The 23,254-nt window shown below is 52.3% G+C and overlaps 2 protein-coding genes across 2 annotated transcripts in view; both read right to left on the bottom strand.

Annotated features, from left to right (window-relative positions):
• LOC137141274 (zinc finger protein 208-like) overlaps positions 1 to 23,254 on the bottom strand; it is a 134,723-nt gene that overhangs the window by 6,136 nt on the left and 105,333 nt on the right. The window contains exons 6-7 of the mRNA XM_067530105.1: positions 11,748 to 12,564; positions 1,469 to 2,106 (exon numbers count right to left, since the gene is read on the bottom strand). Coding sequence (XP_067386206.1) covers positions 1,469 to 2,106; positions 11,748 to 12,564 — 1,455 coding nt within the window. The remainder of the gene's footprint in view (positions 1 to 1,468; positions 2,107 to 11,747; positions 12,565 to 23,254) is intronic.
• Positions 13,961 to 15,493, bottom strand: LOC137141290 (zinc finger protein 707-like). Its single transcript, XM_067530125.1, has 3 exons — positions 15,470 to 15,493; positions 14,719 to 14,845; positions 13,961 to 14,103 (listed from the first exon to the last, which is right to left on the bottom strand). Exons 1-3 carry the CDS (start codon positions 15,491 to 15,493, stop codon positions 13,961 to 13,963), a joined length of 294 nt encoding a protein of 97 aa, XP_067386226.1.

Here is a 23,254-nt window from a genome sequence, read left to right as displayed (position 1 = left end):
TTCAACGGGGTTTCAGCTCAACCCACCACAAGCTTTCATGCAGCTCATAGCAAACAACTGGATTCAATCAGATATTGGGGGAGAAAAGAGAAGTGGATCACTGGGGAGTTTAATCTCCCACCCTCCGCTCTCCACCAGAGATAATTACTCCATTGGGGCTGCTGGATCGTCCGATCTGACACAGGCTAGCAACCGTCATCCAGTCACCCTGGATCAAGCTAAATAACTCGTCCTTGCTCTGTGAAGAGCAGCGGCGCCATTGACGGCCAGTTAGGTCTATCAGCCCTTCCACTTCAGGGCTTGCTGATTTCTGGCTGTTTTCTTGAAGGCAGCCTGGAGCAGGACTGTCACCCTTTGCTTTCTCCTTCCTTTCTGCTTCGCTTTCCTCCTCCCCTTCGTAGCAGGTCTCGTTTTCTCACTGGATGGTAGCTGTGGGCACCTGCCTCCATGATTGGCAACTCTGCGGACCAAACTGCTTGCTTGAAAACAGGAGAGACTCCCCTCCCCTGCCTGTACCCCTGTCTATGAGAACATAAGAATGGCCATGCTGGGTCAGACCAAGGGTCCATCTAGCCCAGTGTCCTGTCTTCCAACAGTGGCCAAGGCCAGGTGCTTCAGAGGGAATAAACAGAACCCGTCATCATCAAGTGACCCATCCCGTGGTCCACTCCCAGCTTCTGGCAAAGAAGAGCCCATTACACTTTGTGTTTGACCAAGGGCAGGGCAACAATTAAAATAGACTCATAATAAGGTCAGAAGAGACCATTGTGACCATCTAGTCTGACCTATTCCACCTCACAGGCCACAAAACCTCACCCAGCCACTATTGAAATAGACCCCTAACCTCTGGCTGAGTTACATTCTTCTGTCAGCACCGCTGTACCTACACCCCTCAGCGGCAAAATTTTCTCATTTAGACCTGGCTTTAGACTTTGGGAGAGTTATCGCTACCTTTCCCTCTCCTAGTCTCCAAATGCTGCAACCAGCAGCACCACAGGCTCCTTCTCCCATTAGCTGTGTCTATCCAGCAACAGCCCAACTTTGGAATATTTCATCCCTTCCCCAGCACCTGCCATCACTCCCCAAGGAACCCCAATCTCTCAGTGCCTGAGATCTATCCCCAGCCTACCACGGTTGAATGACTAAATGGAGCAAAATCAAGACCAAAAAAAAAATTGTGAGACTTTATCCTGTGTGGATTTTCTGGTGCCGAATAAGGTGCGAGCTGCGAGTGAAACTTTTCCCGCAGTCCAGGCATTTATAGGGTCTCTCTCCTGTGTGGATCCTCTGATGTCGTGTAAGAAGTGAGTTTGCCTTGAAGCTTTTCCCACAGTCACATTTATAGGGTCTCTTCAGCGTGCATTCCCTGATGGTTAATAAGGTCTGCATTCACGCTGAATCTTGCCCCGCAATCGGGGCATTTATAGGGTTGCTTTTCTGCGTGGAGTCGCTGATGCCTCCGAAGGGCCGAGCTGTCAGCGTAGCTTTTCCCACAGCTGGGGCATTTAAAGGGTTTCTCTCCGGTATGGGTCCTTTGATGTCTAATGACGGACGAGCTCTGACTGAAGCTTTTCCCACAGTCGGGACACTCATAGGGTCTCTCTCCCGTGTGGATCCTCTGGTGTGTGATAAGGGCTGGCTTCTGCGTGAAGCTTTTCCCACAGTTGGGACATTTATAGGGTCTTTCTCCCGTGTGGCTTCTCTGATGCCTGATAAGGTGTGAATTCAGACCGAAACCTTTTCCGCAGTCAGGGCATCTATGAGGATTCTCTCCCATGTGGGTAAACTGGTGCGTCACGAGGATTGACCTCCGATTGAAGCTTTTCCCACACTCGGCGCATTTAAAGGGTCTCTCCGCCGTGTGGATTCTCTGATGCTTAATAAGGGCCGAGCTCACGCTGAAACTTTTCCCACAGTAGGGGCATTTGTAAGGCTTATCCACGGCGTGCGTCCTCTCGTGCGTCAGAAGATAGGAGCTAACGCGGAAACTCTTCCCACATTTGGGGCACTCATAGGGTTTCTCCGTCGCATGGGTTTTCCGGTGGGCTCTCAGCGTTGATCTCAGGCGGAAGCTTTTTCCGCAGTCAGGGCACTTGTAGGGTCTCTCTCCCGTGTGGCTTCTCTGGTGCCTGACAAGGTGTGAACTCAGACGGAAGTTCTGCCCGCACTCAGTGCAATTATAGGGCCTCTCTGCCATATGGATTCTCTGGTGGGCCTTGATATTTTTATCTTCCCCGCCAGCCCTGCCAGTGGAAGTGACTGCTTTGCCGAGGGGCGTCCAGAGCGACTCCGATTCCTGAAGACGTTTCTCCTCCTTTTCATTCAGCATCCCATCATCTGTTGGAATAAAGCGGGAGGGAGGGAATCCAAACCCGAGTCAGTATGCTGAGAAGGAAAGGATCCTCGGACAGGGGGAATGGCAGAAAACAATAATAATAATAGGATCCGAAATTAGTGGCGAAACAGAGGGACCAGTCCGCATGTGACCTGAACACTCAGGAAGGGGAAGGAAGAAGGGAGAGGGCTATATTATTTGTGAGTCAGTCTCGGCAGGAGGGAAGCCACGACTGACGCTTGCCATAAAGATATGACCTCTGCTGGGGACAGCCCTGACCTGGGTGAGATGGGGCAGAACCAGGGTAGCTCACAGAGCTTCAGAGCAAATGCCAGCTGTTTCATTCCCCGGCCGGTGGATTCCCAATCGATTTAGTGTTCTCACCTGTACGAGCGCCCTTCAGATCCTCCGTTTCCTCTGCCTCCAAGGTGCCCGGCTCCATCAGAGAGATCTAAAGCAGAAATTTTATCCTGAGTGTCGACCCATGCCGCACTGCGTGAGCTGCTACACCCACATATATCCACCTGGCATTTACAGACAGCTTTTCTAGGAGGGGAAATGAAGCTATAAGCCTCTCTCCATAGCAGGGCTTAGTGTATATGGTTGGCAGAGAGACCATGGAGCCTAGTGAATAAAGCACCAGACAGCCATTCATGAGGTCTGTGTTTTGGTTCCAGGTCTGGACTGGGGGATAGGAGAGCCACGCTCTCTTCCTCCTCAGTCTTCCCTCCAAGGACAAGAGAGCGATATTGCTATCCATTCCCACAAGAGTCCAAATATCACAAATCAGGCCTCAAGAATAATCAGATTTTGGGAAAAATCTTTGCGCTCGGGGTTGTACAAACACAACAAAAGATAATCCCAATGGAGTGGCAACAAATCCCGGATTAGACTCATCTCCCCACTGACCCCCTCATTCTAGTCCCACATCCCACCCCACACACCTGAAACCAGGGGAAAGCTGCACCAGTTTGCCAAGCCCAAGTGTAAATTGCGTCTACACTGCGGAATGCCACATGCACATGGCAGTAGAGTGTGGACCGTCCCTGAGCCCTAATGGATTGGGGGTCAGGAGCGGGGAGGTCAGGAAGAAGCAGACAAGGGAGCTGGCCGCTTTGCTCCCACAGCTCTGATTGGCTGAAGGAGCGGGAGGAAATCCCACTGCTGACCCCCTGTGCCAGCCACCTCCCTGCATTGGAGGAGAGGGGAGCAGCTCCAGAGTGGGAGCTCACCTTGCCTGAGTGGGGACTGGCTGCAGGCCACCTGGTCAGCGCTGGGCCAATCGGCTGGCACGGGGTGGAGCTGGAAAGAGGAGCCGCCCCCAGGGGAGGACAGACCACATGCTGCTGGGCTGCGGCAGTGAGCTGATAAGAGGCAGGATGGTCCAGTGGTTAGGGCAATAGCCTAAGAATTAAGAGACACGTGGCCAAGTCCCTGCTCCGCCACAGACCTTCTGTATGACCTTGGGTGAGTCCCTTAGCCTCTCAGTTCCCTGTCTGCACAGTGGGGAGAACAGCACGGCCTACCTCACACGGGCGCGGGGAGGAGACACCCCACAAAGATTGTCAGATGCCCTGAGCTACGGTGACAAGAACCTAGCAACAGACCCAAAGGCAGCCTCGACTTGTGAATCGGCCCAGGGCAGAGCTGCGGCTGAAAGATTTGACCAGACCCAAAGAAGGTGCCCTGACCTCAAGTGTGAACGGAGCAGAAATCAGGGGTGTAACACCCTGAGCCATCACTGCCCCCCCTCCAACCAACCAGCAAGGGACAAGGAGATTCCTTATTCTGGGACTAATATCCATTGCTCTATTGCCGTGGGGCGGGTAATAGGCCCTTGCACTAGCCTAGGTTCTGTTCCTGCTCGGATCAAACCGTCGATGATAGATAGGAATGCAGAATTGATTTCTGAGGCTGACATCTGTGTTGCCACGTCTCACGGATTTTATCAAAATTCGGGCTCTTTGGTGGTTTTTTTCCCTTAGAGCAAAGTGCATGAGAAACTCTCATCTTTTTGTTGGTGTGTCTCAGTTCTCAGCCTTCACTGCTGCAGGGAAAAGTTTGAAAGTGTGAGCTGAAGGCAGCCTGAGATGTCTCAACACCAGAAGGCAAATAAACAGAACTCATGGATTTTTTTAAAGTTTAAAAAAAAAAAATCTCGTGATTTTTAAGCTGATCTCACGAATTAATAAGAGGGTCCCATGTCAGACACGAGCGGTAACTGTTCTGCTCTGCTCTGCCCCACGCCGGTGAGGGCTCGGCTGCCATACGTCATCCAGGGCAGGGGGCCACACAGAGTAGTCCAGAGGAGAGCAACAAAACTGATCACAGGTTTCGAAAACCTGCCCTGGGAGGAAAGGTTAAAAAAAAACCTGGGGCATGTTTGGTTTTAAGAGAAGAAGATAACAGTCTTCCACCATGCCAAGGGCGGCTGTAAAAAGGATGGTGATCAGTTGTTCTCCAGGTCTCCTGAAGGTAGGACAAGCGGTAATGGGCGTAATCTACAACAAGGGAGGTTTAGGTCAGATACTGGGAAAAAATTTCTTGACTCTAAGCATAGGTCAGCGTTAGAAGAGGCTGCTTAGGGGGGGGGGAATCCTCTTCACCGGAGGTTTCTAAGAACAGGATAACCCCCTGTCGGGGATGGGCTAGAGATACTTGGCTCTGTCTCAGAGCAGGGGGATGGACCTCTCGACAGATCACTTCCAGTCCTACATTTCTATGATTTGCGGGGGGGATGGAACTCACAATCTCTGAGCGCTTGGGATTGAAAATCCTCCTAATTCCCGCCTCTCCGCAGGTTGTAGACGGGAACCGAGGGCTTTGAGCCCAGTGGGAGGTAAGCGGGGTTAGGGTTGGACGTATTCCTGGGGGGAAGGGGGGGGTTGTCACATGACCTGATCTCTCATTCAAGATCAACTCCGAGAGGGTTGGCAACCCTATGGCTAAAATCCAAGTGGAGACAAGGTTTAAACTGAGCCTCCTGGGCCTTGGCGGTTTGGCTGGGATCCAGTTTGCCTGGCATTTGCCCACCCTGAAAGCCGCTTAGCGCAAAGGGAAGCTCCAATCTGCCCTGTGCCTTAACAGGATTTTTTCAAACCAGATCCCCAGCTGGTGTAAGGAACTGCACTGATGTACCCAGCTGAGAATTTCTTGGGGGGGGGGGGGGGTTGCAACACCCCCCCCCCCGTTTTGCACAGTTTAAGGGTTTAGCCAGAGTCTGCAGAACCTTGCAGCCAGCGGGGTGGGGGTAACCCAGACCGGGGGGGGGGTAACTGGGAGGCATGTTCCCGGTTCAGTGGAAAAGGGTTTCTCACCTTCACTCCAACCTGGGCCGTCTCTGAGAGCAGGGGCTGCACCGTGGGGATCGTCTCCCCGTCCGGTCTGGGGTCCTCGGTTCTTGTGGAAGCGGGGGGGGGCGGGGGCTCCGTCTTCCCAGCATGGGGTGTCCTGGGGGGGGGGGGGGGGGAAGCGGGATGTTACTGCTCCATGGTCACCGCTCCCGGGGGGGCCCCAGCAAGCGGCAGCCACCGGGGCTCGGGGATCCCGCAAAGGGACTAGGGGGTTCAGGAGCAACCAAGAGTTACTGCGGCGGGGGCGATCCACTTCCTGCGGCTGGCTGGGGCCGCGGTATTTGGGGACCCCGGAGCGGGGGGTTGCAATGGGTAAAGGGCAGAGAGGGGGGACGCTGATCCGGCCAGGGGAGGGTCCCTTGGCTGTTCCCTTCAGCGGGCTCCGGCTCTGGCTGGAGGGAGGCTGCACCCATCTGCCTCTCTCTGTTTCCCTTCCTGGGTCAGGCAGACGCTGCGGCGGGCTGCTCCGCTGGGATCTGGGAGCCGGGGCCGGGCAGCTGCTGTTCCCCGTGGCGGGGAGAGAGACCTTCATCGAAGCCCCTCCTCTGTGCCCAGCCCAGGTGGGACTTTCTCCGGTGGCGGATCCAGCCTCTGGGGCAGCCCCGGATTCTGCAGACACCTGTGACTCCAGGGACGAGGGACTGGGCAGGGGACCAGCAGGAAAGAGCCTCCCGTCTTCTGCCAATGGAGTTTCACCCCTTTCGATGATTTCTTTTCAAATGCTGTTTGTATGACTCTCAGCCCTTCATCATTCGCCTTTGTTAACCCGGTGCAGATGGACCTCACTGTGCTGGTCAATATCGATTTCAACCGCAGCTGATCAAGGAAAGGATTTGTCAAGCAAAACCCTGGCTGGGATTATTTAGCTGAGGTTAGTCCTGCTCTGAGCAGGGGGTTGGACTAGATACTTCCTGAGGTCCCTTCCAACTCTATGATTCTATGGTTGCGAGCAACTTCAGCAAGCCCAAATCACGGTGAAAAGTTCCAGAGGGGGAGCCGGTTAGTCTGTGCACAGCAAAAACAACCAGAGTCCGGTAGCACTTAAAAGACTAACACTGAATTTCTGCAGGCATACACTTTCGTGGGCTGTAACCCACTTTGTCAAGTGTAAGGAATAGAAATCAGATAGGAGGTATATATATATATCTAAGGGTAAAGGAACAACAATGGGGAAGGTAGGTATAAGCAAAGTCCATTCAGTTAGAGTAGCTGAGGCCTATTCACAACCATTGATTAGGAGGTGAGAATGTGTGACCAGTGACAATCACTTCTTGTAATGAGAGAACCATGCCAAGTCCCTGTTCAGACCCAGTCTGATTGTGTCACGTTCACACAATGTTTCTGGCCTCATCTTGTATTGCAACATTGTAATTTAGTTTGTAATTCAAAAAAAATTTTGTTCTTTTTTTACAACGCAAGTTTATTCTTTGGGATCATGGCCTTCAAGGTTGACTCATGTCCTGGGTTGGTGTCAAAACGTCTTCCGTGTCTACCAGTAAAATCGTCCATGGTTATTTTGCCTCGCTGGCCAACACCCAAGTGCTTGATAAAGTGTCACCACTTGTTTGCACTACTTGGTTCCCAGATATTCACTCAAGGCCAGATTTTCAAAGCAAAATCCTTGCAAAGTCGCCTGAATGCCAATAAAAAACTGGCCATAAAGGAACTATAGTATCTTCCTGTGACTTGCTCGGTGCCTAAAAGTTAGGCTTGCGAAGATCAGTATCACAACACCCCAGACCCTTTCTGAATCCAACCCTTAGACCTTTCCCTCACTGCTAAAGGGGATGCGTTTTTTTTTAACCTCAGGGTAAGGAAGGTGCAGGCGCTATTCTGAGGTTAAAAACACATTGAGGACAAGGCATCTTGGTTTCAGCAGTGAGGAAAAGGCCTAAGAAAATGTCTCTGAAATAAGATCAGAGGGGCAACGCACCAACACATGGGTGCCAAAGTGCAGCCATGCAGATTTTGGGTTGAAAACTTGTGCAAGACGTATAACGGAGGGGGCTAAGTCTGTATAAGGAACCAGGGTAGGTTTTTCTACCTAATAGCGTGTGATTCAAATGTATTCTTGTGTAAGGCAAAAATTTTGTCACAGGTATTTTTAGTAAAAGTCACAGGCAGCTTGTGGGCAATAAACAATAAATTATAGACTCATAGACTTGAAGGTCAGAAGGGACCAATATGATCATCTAGTCAGACCTCCTGTACAATGCAGGCCACAGAACCTCACCCACCCACTCCTGTAATAACCATCTAACCTATGACTGAGTTATTAAAGTCCTCAGATCATGGTTTAAAGACCTTAAGGTGCAGAGAATCCACAAGCAAGAGAGCTGTGCCCCTTGCTGCAGAGGAAGACGAAACCCCCCCAGAGCTGTTGCCAATCTGCCCTGGGGGAAAATTCCTTCCCAACCCCAAATATGGCGATCAGTTAAACCCGAGCATGTGGGCAAGACTCACCAGCCAGACACCCAGGAAAGAATTCTCTGTAATAACTCAGAACCCATCACATCTAACATCCCATCACAGGCCACGGGCATGTCTACCACCAGTAGTCAAAGATCAGTCAATTGCCAAACTAGGCTGTCCCATCATACCATCCCCTCCAAAAATGTATCAAGCTCAGTTTTGAAGCCAGCTAGGGTCCTTGCCCCCACTGCTCCCCTTGGGAGACTGTTCCAGAACTTCACTCCTCTGATGGTTAGAAACCTGCGTCTAATTTCGAGTCTAAACTTCCTGATGGTCAGTTTATATCCATTAGTTCTTGTGTCCACATTGGTGCTGAACTTAAATAACTCCTCTCCCTCCCTGGTATTTATCCCTCTGATGTATTTATAGAGAGCAATCATATCTCCCTTCAACCTTCTTTTGGTTAGGCTAAACAAGCCAGGCTCTTTGAGTCTTCCATTTGAGTTTTCCATTCCACGGATCATCCTAGTCGCCCTTCTCTGCACCTCTTCCAGTTTGAATTCATCTTTCTTAAACACGGAGGACCAGAACTGCACACAGTATTCCAGATGAGGGCTCACCAGCGCCTTGTATAATGGTACTAACACCTCCCTGTTTCTACTAGAAATACCTCATCTGATGCATCCAAGGACCGCATTAGCTTTTTTCATGGCCACATCACATTGGCGGCTCATAGTCACCCTGTGATCAACCAATATGCCCAGGTCCTTCTCCTCCTCTGTCACTTCCAACTGATGTGTCCCCAGCTTACGGCAGAAATTTTTGTTATTAGTCCCTTAAATGCATGAGCTTGCACTTTCCACTATTAAATTTCATCCTATCTCCAGTTTACAAGGTCATCCAGACCTTCCTGTATGATATCCCGATCCTTCTCTGTATCGGCAATACCTCCCAACTTGGTGTCATCCACAACCTTTATTAGCCCATTCCCACTTTTTGTGGCAAGGTCAGTAATGAAAAGGTTAAAATCACAGAAGCCTGATCCCTGCCATCCAGGACTGATGTCACGGAGGTCACCTAAAATCACAGAGTCCATGACCAACCCATAGCCTTATTTGTGAGTATTTCAAATACTGTTTACAGCGCTTTACACTCCTTTCAGTGCGTTGTGTGCATTCAGTGTTTGTGCCTTTTGGAAACTCTCTGGCCTAATCGATACTGGAAAGAATGTAATACAGAAAAAAACACCTCCATTCCGGGTTTTACATGCAATAGCCCTGTGGTTTAGCTCTGTAGACGCTTTTCCAAATTACAACAATACCTGCCTTTATGTGTGTCCAGATTTCTATTTGGGGAAACACCAGATCTAAAAGACTCCCCCAACAGCCTCCAACTCCCTTATGGCCATTTTCACTCATTATTCAAGACAAAGGACTCTGGAAGTTTGAGAAACTTAATTCTACTTTATTGTTCCAAAGCAAGGAATAAAAGACACCCTCCTCCCCATCCAGCGCCCAGCTCCGCACGGTGCATTTCTGCCCCTGCCCGACACCTTGCACCACATGCACCAAAACAGGGCAATGTTCTGCAGCTGGTAGAAAACAGGAGAGACTGGCTGAAAGACGCTGGGATCCAGTCACTGCCCTGAACACGCCAAGAGCCAGAAACCCAGGGAGATCAGGTCAATCTGAGCCAGAGAACGGGGTGAATTTACAGAAGAAGTAGCATCTCCAATCCCAATTAAGGCTTCTAGTTACCCAGGACATCCCTGTGGGGGGGGGCAAGGGTGTCCAAGACAGTCTGTGTTGTCCCCACACAGGTAGTATGGTGGATGGGGAGAAGGTGACCAACTGGGATGTCAGATTTCCTGTGGCCCACTGCTCATTGTGGAGCATGTCAGGAACACAGATCTGTCCAGTTCCTACGTGGGTCCAACACGTACCTATCCTGTTACAGAGACATTTCTCACAATGGCAATGGATAACAATGCGTTCTCATGATCTTCTAATGTGGTAATACTATATTGATCAGACTATATTGCATCAATATAGTTTATAAAGGCTAATGACCATTCTGACAGCCAATGATACTTGGCCGACAAAATATCGGCTTTTAAAATGGTTTTACTTTAAATTAGTCATGCTCAATGAGCGTCATACTAAAGAAGACATCTTCAACCAGTGCATAATACTTCTTTCCTCATCTCAGAGCAGTCCAGTACCAAAGTCTAACACGGGTGCACAAGCGTCTTCCACTTACCTCAGCTGTGTGAAAAAATAAATCGTATTATAAATCTTCAAATAAAAATAAAATAAATTGGGGGTGGTCTAGATCAGATATTAGGAAAAGCTTTTTCACTAGGAAGGTGGTGAAGCACTGGAATGGGTTACCTAGGGAGGTGATGGAATCTCCATCCATCGAGGTTTTTGAAGTGCAGCTTGACAAAGCCCTGGCTGGGATGATTTAGCTGGGGTTGGTCCTGCTTTGAGCAGGGGGTTGGACTAGATACCTCCTGAGGTTCCTTCCAACCCTCATCTTCTATGATTCTAAAGCAGACGTACCCATGTTCTCCACTGAACTGCCTATGCCTGCTTCTCTCAGAGCCCCCTTCTCACTCAGACATCTTATTTACAAAAGTTTTGCATCGTCGTCATGAAAAAGAAAAGAAAAACCCAACCTTCCCACCTACAAACGAGCTGAGCTTGGCAGGAAAATGCCCAGAAGCTGCTTTATCAATTCACTACGGCTTAAACTCAGAACGAGCACACTGGATTTGGGGTACATGGGAATTCTCTCTCCGGGGATTGAGACAATTTCATCTCTAGCCTGCTGAAATAGGATCAAAGCCTACCAAAGAGCAATGCCTAAGCACGGGGGAGTCATGTGTGATACTCTGAGAGAGGCAAGGGTAGAAGAGGGCGGTAAACTCTCCACGCTTTGGAGAGATGCTGCTGTCATGAGAGGGGATCACCAGGACGAAGGAGGGGGATCCCTGTGACGCATCCTGTTGCCCTCAAGTCACACAGAGGTTCCACCGCCACATTTTTCTCTCCCTGCCCCAACTCTTTTAGAATCTCCTGTTTCCTGACGCTGGATGATAAACAAACAGAGCCAGCAGTCTCCTCAGCACAACCTCCAGCCCTGTGAGAATAACCGGGAATGACGGGGGACCTGAGCCGTTCTAACAATCACTCTGCTAACAGTGGAGAAATGAGCCGGGCTCAGGGTCAGTCTAAATGAGTAAATGTGTTAGAGGTTCGGTCCGGGTCAGGAGAAATGCACTAGCTGAACTTAATTCCTAGTGGAGTAAAACCCTCACAGGCCGACGGTGCTGGCTTTGAGGTGAGATTCCCAGGGCGTTAGGTGTTTTTAGGCCTTCTACAATGTGGGATGCTATCTGTGAATGTGGAATGGGCAGAGCAGAGGAAAGGAGCAGAGAGGTAATGAAAAGGGGCAGATCTCTCTGACCCCATCCCTTCTCCCATGGTGTGGAGTATCTGATGTCCAAGATGGCATTAGTTCTGCTTGCAGCTTTCCTCACAGTAACAACACTGAAGAGAGATTAAGACATCTCTTCCCAGGGTGCTTTGCTGATGCTGGATGCAAACTGGACCCCAACAGATGCTTCTTTCACATTCAAGGTTTGCCTTCGGTGTGGATTCTCTGATGGACAATGAGTTGTGAACTCTGGCTGAAGCTTTTCCCACAGCAAAGGCAGTAATAGGGTTTTTCTCCCATGTGGATACCCTGATGTCTAATGAGGCTGGAGCTCAGGTTGAAACCTTTCCCACAGTCCAAGCATTTGTAGGGCTTCTCTCCCCTGTGCAGCCTCTGATGGGTGATAAGCTGGGAGCTCTGAATGAAACTTTTCCCACATTCTAGGCAGTTATAGGGCTTCTCGCCTGTGTGGATTCTCTGATGCGCAATAAGGTTTGAGCTCTGCCGGAAGCTTTTCCCGCAGTGCCGGCATTTACAGGGTCTCTCCCCCGTGTGCAGTCTCTGATGCACGACGAAGTTGGAGTTGCGATTGAACGTCTTCCCACAGTCCAGGCATTTATAGGGTTCCTCGCCCGTGTGGATTCTGTGGTGCACAATGAGCTCCGAGGTCCGACCGAAACTTTCCCCGCAGTCGGGGCATTTATAAGGCCTCTCTCCCGTGTGGATCCGCTGATGGGCGACAAGAACGGAGCTCTGAATGAAACTCTTCCCACACTCCAGGCATCTGTAGGGTCTCTCGCCCGTGTGGATTCTGTGATGTGCCACGAGGTGGGAGTTGTCGCTAAAACTTTTCCCACAGTCGAGACATTTATAGGGTCTTTCTCCCGTGTGGGTTCTCTGATGTCTAACAAGAAGTGAACTCTGACTGAAGCTTTTCCCACAGTCGAGGCATTTATAGGATTTCTCGCCCGTGTGGCTTTTCTGATGTCTAATGAGATAGGAGGGCCAATGAAAGCTTTTCCCGCACTGAGCACACGTGTTCTCTCTCTCTCCGGTGTGGATTCTCTGCGGGGCTGTGGTTTCTTTGAGATCGTTGCATCCTGTCACGCGATGAATGGATTTAGCCACTTTCTCCCCTGGCTGGTTTCCCAGCTGCCTTTCTGACCGGCACTGATTTCCAGCATCCTTTCCCCATGCGTGACTCCGGGAAAAGTCCCTTCCAGACGCGGCCGATAGCATTCCGTGCATTTTCACTTGCCCTGGACCTGCCGGCGGTGGATTCTCCTCCTGGTTCTCGCTCGCCATCGTGCCAGCCGCTGGGACACAGAGAGAATCCAGACACGAGTCGTTCCCTGGGCCGGGTGAAAGGGACAAGAAGGGAAACACAACACGATAACTGCTGGGGAAATCGAAACAGGCAAAATGTACTAATCCAGCTGTCATTTTAACGTCTCTGAAGTGGGTCCCTGGTGGTGCCCCATGAACCATTACAACTGGGTTATTCTGCCCCATCTTCCAAGCAGAAAGTTTCCTTTTTTCCAACCCCTCTAGCTTCACCAGGTGCTCCCTCCATCTCCCAAGAACTGACTGCTTCTCTACCTATTCTCCAGCCCAACAGTTCCCAACCTGGGCGGTTGGATCCCCTGGGGGGACGAGGCTTCAGTAATATTGAGGTCATTTAGCCCCCTGAGCTCTGCGCTGGGTGCAATCCCCCTCCGTCCTTAGCTCCACCCCAGCTGGAGCAGAGAAGCAGCCCTTCCCGCAACCCCACACTGGCTGGGACCCTGACCGGAGGCCTGACCCGGCCAACTCACCAGAGCCTGCCTCCATTTCCCTTAGTCCATGAGGGATGGGAAAAGGGAGGGGGCCACATGGGGCAGGCGGTGGCAGCTGTGCCAAGGAAGGCTGAGCTTCTTACTCACGTAAGAGACATTTATTATGATTTATGTAATTTAGTATTATTATGATCATTATATGTGTTTATAGGGGTTATGTGTGTTTATGGCCTGTGAGGGGGCAGGGCGGGGGGGTCAGGGGTGGCATGTTTTATACCTAATATTGACTAGTGGGGCGTTCACTCAGAAAGGTTGGGAACCGCTGCCCCAGCCAACCATCCAAACAAGGAAAGCAACCTGGCGATCCTGATTAATAAACATTACAAAAGATTAGCCGGGGCCGAATTTTGGCACCAAGAGCTTACGGCTTCTAAGAGAGTCGGTCAATTCCCTGAATGTATCTGTTGGGGCGCCGGTGAGGAAGTTGAGCCAAGGAAGGAGTTCCTGCCAGTTGTCAGTCGGGAGGGGTGGGTGACAGCCACCGTGAGGATGTGACACCTGCTGGCTACAAACCAGACCTGGGTGAAGTGAGGCAGGACTGTGGGAAATCGCTGGCTGCACATTTGCTGGAGCCCCCCACTTTGCTGTCACTCCCCAGAAGGTTTCTGTGTCAGTTGCATGGATTTCTCACCTGTCCTCTCCCTGTCTTGGGATGGCTGGAGATCTGGGACCCTCATCTCTCCCCCTGGTTCCAGCCGGATGATCGGGTCAGGTTCGGGAATGGGAAATCCTGCTCAGGGGGTGAAATCAGACAAGATTAGAGGGCGTCCTCCCGGGGTAGAGCCTTTGTCACAAAGAACAGTCCTTGATTTTAACCCGGCCTTTTGACGTACTGGGGGGAATGTGGAATCTGAAGGGACGGGAACATGGTCACTGAACCCTTGGGCAAAAGCAGATGGCTGATGGGGGTCGTGTCGCACCGGTAGTAGACGTTTCCAGGATCTGTGGACGGTGGGGAAATGTGCTGATGTGCACCCAGCTCTGGTGCTAAGCCCTGACCTGTTTCTAAAGCTGCAGATCCCAGAGCCCTCCCCACGGATGGAGCCAGTCCCAGGAAGGGAGGGGAACCGGGATTCTGTGTGCGAGTGAGAATTAATCCAGACGCTCGGCTTCCACCCCCTTGAAAACTGTTGGGATAGGAACAAATTACATCGCCTCCGTGTTTCTGCCTCCTCTATCCCGCGGGAAGGGGTGTGGAGATGAACGTCCCTCTCAGTGAATCTGGGATTACAGGATCCATTCCCCTGAAATTTAACTGACCAGGGAAGAATCTGAGAAGAAAGTGAACTGGTCACATCACAGACCCACCCAGCTTCTAACAACCGAGGGGACAGGAATCCCTTACCCAGCAAGGTCACCATCTCATCATTCTCCTGCACGTTGTCTCTATAGAGAGCTCGCTGCCCAGGGTCCAGCAGAGCCCCCTGCCCCTGGGTGAAATACGCAGCCACCTCCTCGAAGGTCACCGGCTCCTGAAACAACAAAAGTCCCCCACTCAGCACCTGCCGCCCCAGCCACAATCCCACTGTTCACAGGGGAGCTGGGCTGATAAAATGGAAACTCTGGGGGGGCCAGAATAGCAGAATCCCGCCCCCACCCTGCTCAGAGCTGCCAGGAGGATGCAGGACGGGGAGAAAGAGAGATTTCTTTGTCCCTCCCAGTCTGTGGAGAAGGGCAGGGGCCTTCCGATTCGCCACACACCTACTAGCCGGAGGCTGATTTGGGAGGGCAGCCCGCAGGGTCTGGAGAGAGGAATTCTAACACCCTCCCCATTCCCAGGAGCTGGGTGCGAGGGGACGGGGCCTCTCCCCTGCACCTCCCAGCTGGGTGCCCCCTTCGTATCCCAGAGCAGCCTCTGGGCTAATTGGTCCAGGCTCCAGCCCTGGGAGTCTGGTTCATTTTTCCAGCCCAAGGGGCTCATTTTCGGCTCCAGACCTGGGGAGAATTCCCCCCCCCCTTCTCAATGGGGCTCTTCCAAAAACCAGTCACAGCGCTTTGTCCCAGGCTGTCCCCCTTTTTCCCCCAGCCCGTGTCATTCCTGCCCTTCCCCCTCTAGCACAACCCCCCCCCCAGCAGCTCCCCTGAAAATCCCCTACCTGAACCGGCTCCACTTTCGCCATCTCCCTTCTCCGGCCCCTTGGAGGATGTGAATCCAGAGCAAAAGGGGGTGATTATTCTGCAGCCTGTCTCGGGTGAGCAAGGCAACTTTTAGAAGGGGCTTGAGTCCATTTCACACCCTGATCTCACCCTGGCTGTTTCCCTGCAGACAGATGCTTTACATAAGAATGGTCAGACTGGTTCAGACCAATGGTCCATCCAGCCCAGTGTCCTGTCTTCCAACAGTGGCCAATACCAGGTGCTTCAGTGGGAATGAACAGAACAGGTCATCATCAAGTGACCCATTCTCTGTCACCCATTCCCAGCTTCTGGCAAATAAAAACTAGGGAGATTTCAGAGACTAGGGGTAGACGACAGGTGGCCCACGGGCCAAATCCAGGCCGCCAGATGCTTTTTTGAACAGAGCGTGACACCTTTGTGTCCACTTATTATCACTTGGTTATTGTGAAAAACCTTTCTCCTTGTCTACACCGTGACCAAGAAACCTGGATCTTGAGAAAAAAAAACAAAAAGCTGACTACCCCTGCCTTAGACTCTGGCAAAAATTCAGGGTCCCAGCCCCAACCCGCCCTCCCACCCAGACTAAACCCACCCAGAGGCTTTGAAATCGCCCCCAGTAACAGAGTCTGTAACGCTAGTAAAAGAGCAGGATCAAAGGGGACAGTCCCCAGGGCTGGGCATCCCCCCCAGCCAGCACTTTCCTGTAGCTGGATGGGTGAGGGATGGAGGAGCTCAGGACCCTTCCTATTTATCAGGGACTGGCCGACACATGGAAGCAGAGATGGGGTGAGCAGGGCCCTCCCCTTTCCTGTCCCCAGCCCTTTCCCCCAGGTCTCTCTCCATCACCTGCAGGCTCAGGCGCTGATGTCAGCAGAGCTGCCCCCGGGGGGCTGGTTCCAGCCACCGCAGAAATTCACCACCTGGGCTGGGCGCAGGGGTGGCTTTGACGACAGGTCTGGCCCCGGCCCTGCGTCAGCTCGGCGCAGGCTGAGACAGCACAATGGAGGAGGCAGCCAGGCACATAGGTCTGACCCAGGAAGCTCAATACCTGCAGTGCTGAAGGGAGAGACGCAGAATAAAGCGGTCCCCTTCCCTTTGCAACAGCCAGAGCCCTCTGGTGGCTGGGAAAGAATAAACCAGAGGCTGACTGCCGTGGGGGTCTCAGCTTTCCCAGACCACGGTCCCCCTTTCAGGATTTGTCTCGCGGACCCCCCAGCTTTCACCCCACTCCAAAACGAGGTGCTGACAAAACTCCGCCATAAAAATACGGGCGTCGCTCCCTTTAGCATTTTTACCATATAATCATCAGATCAATTGATCGGCCTATAAATATGGGACCCGGGTTTCCGTGCATGGCCTATAGTGCGGAACGAACCAGTCATTGTATGATATTTTCCTCTGGACGGACGTGGCTCGTGCTTATTCCACGGCCTGTTGCAAAAGCAGGCAGCGAGCTGGGTGAGTTGAGGTCCCCTCCTGGCAGAGCGCTGCCTACCCCCACGGGAACGCCGGTCCCTGGTTGAGAACTGCTGTCCTAGAGCACAGCTACATGGAAAATGCAGCACTGGTGCGTCTGTGTCACTGTCGTGGAGAACACCCCCAGCCAAGGGGAGAGAGTTCTCCTGTCGGAGACCCTAACCCTAACCCACCTCCCCAAGAGGTGGGCGCTGTGTCAGTGGGAGAAACTCTCCCGCCGACATAGCGCTGTCTACATGGGGGGTTAGGGTCAGTGTAACTATATCACTGAGGGGTGTGGATTTGTCTAGTTATCCTGCTAGAGATCTATCGTGTAGACCAGGTCCCAGAGAAATGCTGCCCCTGTTGGCATTCAGGACCCTTTTCAGCCAGTCTGGGCTGGGTCCCAATTAGCCCCATGGCTCTTTATCTAGCAGACCGCCCTCCGGGACAATCCCACGTCCTACAGATACTCAGAGAGGATTTACCCTTTCCTCATCCCAAAGCTAGGGGACCTGCCATCCAGTTCTTGCTGCGGTTTTGACTCTCTCTCGTCCTAATCCTAGAATCACAGAAATGTAGGGCCGGAAGGGACTTCAATAGGTCATCTAGTGCAGTTCCCTGCATTCAAGGTAGGACCAAGTATTACCCGAACCATTCCCGACACACGGGTGTGTGTCTAACCTGTTCTTAAAAACCCTCATGGACAGAGATGCCACAAAATGGGGGGAGGGGAAAAAAACCCACATTAGGTGAAATTTTTCCTCTCGTTCACACAGCAAATTTTCTGATCCGTTCCAGGGACGATTTTCATTGTTGTCAGGGAACAAAACGACCACAGGGTCTCAGTGCCGTGGACAGGTGGGAAAAACCCAAACCGACCTTCACTTGCACAGCCAGAACAACCGTAAGCCATGTACTCTCTCAGACAGCCCCGATGCAGTCATGGGACTGCTGTGGAGACTGGCAGAGCCCCCCAGGACTGGGGCAGTTACTGCTGCATACCCAGCTGGGAGGAAAGTTTTGTATCAAACTGCTGTGCTGGGGTGGATGGAAGAGGAAAGACAAATGGGGAACTCAGCATGAGGGCCTTTAAAATATCCCATAATGAGTGGCTGGGAATAGCCACAAGGTGGCAGCAGGACCTAAGGAATAGGAAGATGGGGCTTCATATGGGATGACTTTCTATGACAGAGAGCTGCTATGCATTATATGAACTGACTGCATGGTTTTGGGGCTGCTATATTTTTTATGGAGTGACACTGAATAGCTTGGGGTTGCTATGTAGTATATGGACTGATTCTGAATAGCTTGGACTGCTATGCGGTATATGGACTGATTCTGAATGGCTCAGGGCTGCTATACGGTATATGGACTGGCTCTGAATGGCTTGGACTGCTATGCGGTATATGGACTGATTCTGAATGGCTCAGGGCTGCTATACGGTATATGGACTGGCTCTGAATGGCTTGTTGCTGCTATACGGTATATGGACTGGCTCTGAATGGCTTGTTGCTGCTATACGGTATATGGACTGGCTCTGAACGGCTTGATTCTGAAATGAGGGCCCTAGACGGGGACTCAGAAGATCTGGGTTCAACGTCATAGAATCATAGGCCCCTTGCGCAAGACACTCCATCTTTCTGTATGCCAGGCCCCTCTTTGGCAAACAAGGGACAACAAACACTCTTCCTTTGGCTGGATTACCTGGTATGGGAGCAGGGACTGGCTCTCGCTGTGTGTCCGTGCGAGCACCCAGCACCACAGGGCCCTGATCTCAGCTGGGGCCTCCATGTGCTACTGTAAAACAGCCCTCTAACAACAGGGTGTGAGGAGGGGGCAGAGGTCACAACTGGGAACGGTGGTCTAAATGAAGACAATACCATTTGTTCTAAGTCCTTCAAGGAGTCCATGCAGGAGGGGCCAAAGGTAGGAAGGAGAATCCATTCCTGGATCAGGGAGCGTTGTTTTGCTTTTTGTTTGTACAGCACCTAGCGCAGCAGAGTCCTGGGCCAGGAGAGAGGCTCGCAGGCACGGCTCATCACAAATAATAACTAATACTAGTCTGTCTCAATAGAGTCGAGTCCCCATCTCACTCCTGTTAGCCAGGCCTTGCCTGCACTCCTCTTAGTTGTGCAATTTCTGGGAACAGCCCGTAAAGAAAGACAGTAGGAAGCTTAGTCACGGCCGTGCTGCCAGTGCGATAGCAACGGGCTGATGCAAACATTTCTACCCCAGTGACGGGGATGAACCCCACGTCCTCATAAGGGGGAGGGGAAGGCCAGTTCCCGGTTGATAGGGACGGGGAATTTAAGGCTGGTTTGACTCTGTTCATGTCTTTTCCAGTGTAAACAAAAATGCCTGCTGTGAATCATCCCAACAGCTGGAGAACATGGATTTGTACCAAATAATTCACACATTAATAACCCCACCTGGCTCTTCTAGAGTGCTTTTCCCCTGTAGATCTCAAGCTGCTTCGCAATCCGTAATGTATTGATCCTCACAGCACCTCTGTGAGGTAGGAAAGAGATTATTAGAAAGTCAGGACTCCTGGGTTCTATCCCCAGCTCTTACAGGGGAGTGGTGTCTAGTGGTTAGAGCAGAGGGCTGGGAATCAGGCCTGCTGGGTGCTATTTCCACACCTTATTCTGCCCCCCCTCCCTTGGCCCCATCACTTCACCTTCACTATTTTTCTTCCCCACGTTTAGCCATGTTTAATCAGCCACCGTGCAGGAAACAAAGAGATGCCACCCACTGAGCCAGGACTTGCTTCACCTGCTCTTTGAAGATCATTTTTGTCCTTCAGTTCTTTCTCTCCCCCTTCCCCCCCCCCCCTCCGTGAGAGCAGCTCGCCTTCTCCTCACCACCGAGGAACCCCGGGTACCACCTGCTGCTCTGAAAATCCATGGCCGGTAGGAATCCAGGCCTACTTTCCGGTGGAGGAATAGCTGGTAGGATAGTACAGTACTATTCTGAGCCCCTTCAGAGATCTTCAGATGTTCACACACAAGGAAGGGGCTCTTGCACTCTCCTGAAAAACTGCTCATGATGTTTGGCCGGGAGTTGCACTCAGAAAGAGGCAGGGACGCTTACGTACCTGTGATGGATAAGAATCACCGGGGCCAGGTGAGAGGTCCAGCCTGCTGATGGTTTCACGGGCTGGGGCTTGCCAGCGGGAGAAGTCAGCCCAGCTCAGCACTGCGATGGAGAGCGGAGAGCAGCTGATGACCCCCTTCCCAGCCAGCTGGAGTCGAAAGCCTCCCTCGGCTCAAGTTCAGGGGTTTTGTGTGTGGACAGGACTCCCTGCGTGCATCATCTCTGCAGTGAAGATGAGCCCGCTGTGGATTGGGCCCACCGTGGGGGAGATGAGACCATTTCAAATGGTTACCACTGATGTGGTTCGATACTTCTGCAGAGATTTCCCCCCCTCCGATCTCCACGGGGCTGTCTCCAGGAGCTTGGACTTTCTACACCTCCCCTCCTGCCCCAGCTGCAGCAGTCAGGACCAGAGGACGGTGCGGGTCACGTGCACGCTCTTCTTCTCAACCCGGCCTCGTCCACGCATCAGATCCACCGGGAAGGAACCCTATCCCTGCCCATCACCGCGGCTGTGAGCACGCCACGGCCTCCTGGTTACATCCCCGGTAGGAACCACCCCGTCATAACCATGCCAATTTCCCAGTGTGGGCATCAGGCCCTTTATGAAGGACCCCCGAGGGTGTGGGAGCAGTCAGAGGTGGCTTGGTTCTGTGGGTAGAGCAGTGTTGGGTGCTGCTGTACCACTGACCTGCCGTGTGTGGCTGTACCCACGTCACTCCCCCTTCTGTGCCTCAGTTTACCCTCCTACCCATTGGCTGTCTAGGGTGGAAGCCCTTTAGGGCAGAAGCTCGCACACGAGGACCCTGATCTCCTTTGTTTTAGAGGAGCATCGCCTGCTCTCCCAAATAAGGGGGTGGCTTCAGGCATAAGGCAGGTCTTGGTCTCCGGCTCAGATGAGGGGGTGAGCTCTGTTGATTTCATAGGGCAGCTTTCGTATCACACACGGTCATTTTTCAAACATCCTTCCCCACTTCTGGGATGTTACAGTAATCAGGGGAGCCAGAGATCACCCCGCTAACCCCCCATGGCTGTCCCGATGGACCACTGATCAACCAAAGGTAACAAATAGCCCACGAGCCTGCTGCCTTTCGCCAATGAGCCAGGGGTCCCTGCTGGGAAGAGCTTCATTTCAGCCTCTCTCGGTGGTTCTCCCCATGCCAGATGTTTGCATTTAAGCATCATCAGGCCAACAGCTCCTCAATGGACTAGTGCGGCTATGGGAGGGAGCCAGCCTTTCCCCAAGGCGCTGGAGCAAGGGTGGTTGGAGCTGAGGGTGTTCAGGACATGCCCCAGGAAGGAGAAGTGTGTGCTCCGAGACAATCCCTTCCAGAGAAGGCCCATTCAGAACCAGGGCCAAGCATATTCAGCATGAGGAGCCATCCAAGGGCGGGGGGACGGAGAGCAGAAAGCACGGACCCGTCAAGACAAAAAAGGTCTGGCTTTTATTTTATTCTGGAAAATAGTTTCTGCACCTTAAAGTTTTCTTTTGCAGTCTGACATTTGGACATAAAAACGGCATCTCCCCTCAGCGCAAAATTCCTTCCTCTCCTCCTCCCCTTCCACTGGGAATGGCTTCTAACCAAGGTTTAAAAGAGACAGGGCGCGGGGCGCCGAGGTTAGGACAAGTCAGCTGGTCATCTGTAGACTGGCCCAAGCATGGGATTCCACCTCCTGGCCTGGGAGCTGTGCGGAGGCAAGCGCAATTGAAAAGGAAACTGGTTTAAACCATCCTCGTTTAACAAAGGGTGGGTTTCAAACCCAACTCCCCTCAGTGTAGACCCCGCTTCGTCCAGGGCTAACGGGAGCAGCCGGCTTCCTAAGCAAGAATGGGTCATCTCTCCAAGAGGGCATCACAGCTGGTCATATCTACTCTTCTCTTGCAAACCCACGGGGGGAAAACTGAGCTGTTTTCCTCTACCAGAAGCTCACACTCCTCTGCTTCTGCCATATTGGGGAGGGGAAAGGAAGAGAAATACTCCCGCCCCAGTTGGATCAAGGAGGGCTCATGAGGAGGGCTCCATCTGCTACAGGGTAGTCAGGCTTCTTTTTCCTGGACTGCCTTCCTCGCTTTGAGGTCAACCCAAGTCTAAGGCCTCTCGGCGGCACGGGGCACCAAGCTCTACTGCGGAGTCACGTGGGGGGAGGTTGGCACAGCCCACAGCAAACCCGAACAGGGTTGGCCTTCCTTGATTGCCGTAGGAAGAGCCCGCACCGCTCCCACTTGCTGTGTGGCGGCACGGTCCTGCCACGGAGAACAGCAGGGATCTGACCCAACCTGGATGCCTCCCCAAAGATCTGGATGGATCCCACTGAAGATCTGGCCTACAAATGGATCTCCCTCTCCCAGAGATTCTTCCTTCTGATAGATTCCCCCCACCCCATCCTGGCCCAAGGAGGGGAGGGACGTTACACACACACTGAAGCCCCCCCTCTCTGAGGAACCCCCAGCGCTCTGAACAGAGCTTCTGGGAGCTGGGAGGGAAGGGCGATTTGGAGACAAGACATTTTCAGACCCTTGAATCCACTCCTGGAACAACCATCTCCTTAGCTGTTGACCTGGGAACTCTCTTCGTTGCCTGACCTCACCCACAGCGGTTGGGGTTCAGGGAAGCATCTGCACCCACCCATCCTTTGGCAAACTTGCCCCATGGCACCAAGCAACTTCAGCGGTGACGTTGAATGCCAATGGGAGGCTTGGTTTCCCTCCCCCGCCCCACCTCTCAGACAGGGAAAGATAGAAAGGGGATTTAAAACAAAAACAGAGCAAAACGATACAGGGGAGGGAGGAAGCTACCCTTTGGTGTGGTTTACATTTTGGCAGGTCTGAACCGTAACATCCCCTCCCTTGGCTCTTGAACAGCTCAGCAGCACCTCTTAGAGACCGGAGAGGGGGGTCTCCCCCCAGAAATAAGGCAGGGCTCATTGTCAGAGAGTCCCTTCTGTTGTATCCCACCACCCCTGTGGTTCTCCTCCGTGTTGACATCTCATGTCCCACCCCATTGCTGCATCAATGGTCTTCTCCACCATGGCAGCAGGGGAAACAGCCACCATCCATCGGGGTGGGATGGGAGGAAATCCTACCCAGGGACGAGCCAACTCTGAACCGAACTTCAACCTGGGGAAGGATGGAGGCCCCCACTCGGGTCTTTCCTTTCCTCACCAGGAAGAGAGAGACAAGCTGGACTGCGGTACCCCAGCCTCTGTAACAA

Source organism: Emydura macquarii, unplaced genomic scaffold, assembly GCF_026122565.2.
Source record: "Emydura macquarii macquarii isolate MOO-44397 ecotype Brisbane River unplaced genomic scaffold, CSIRO-AGI_Emac_v2 contig_3035, whole genome shotgun sequence".
In the NCBI taxonomy this organism is placed as follows: Eukaryota; Metazoa; Chordata; order Testudines; family Chelidae; genus Emydura; species Emydura macquarii.
This window is presented reverse-complemented; position numbering and strand designations above follow the sequence as displayed.

Bases quoted from the DNA above. Each gene is read 5' to 3' on its own strand.
- LOC137141290 (XM_067530125.1), bottom strand. From the start codon at position 15,493: ATGGCGAAAGTGGAGCCGGTTCAG. The intron at 14,846-15,469 runs GTAGGGGATTTT...TTGTTGTTTCAG, and splicing joins CGAAAGTGGAGCCGGTTCAG to GAGCCGGTGACCTTCGAGGA. The intron at 14,104-14,718 runs GTAAGGGATTCC...CCCCCTGAGCAG, and splicing joins TGAGATGGTGACCTTGCTGG to GATTTCCCATTCCCGAACCT.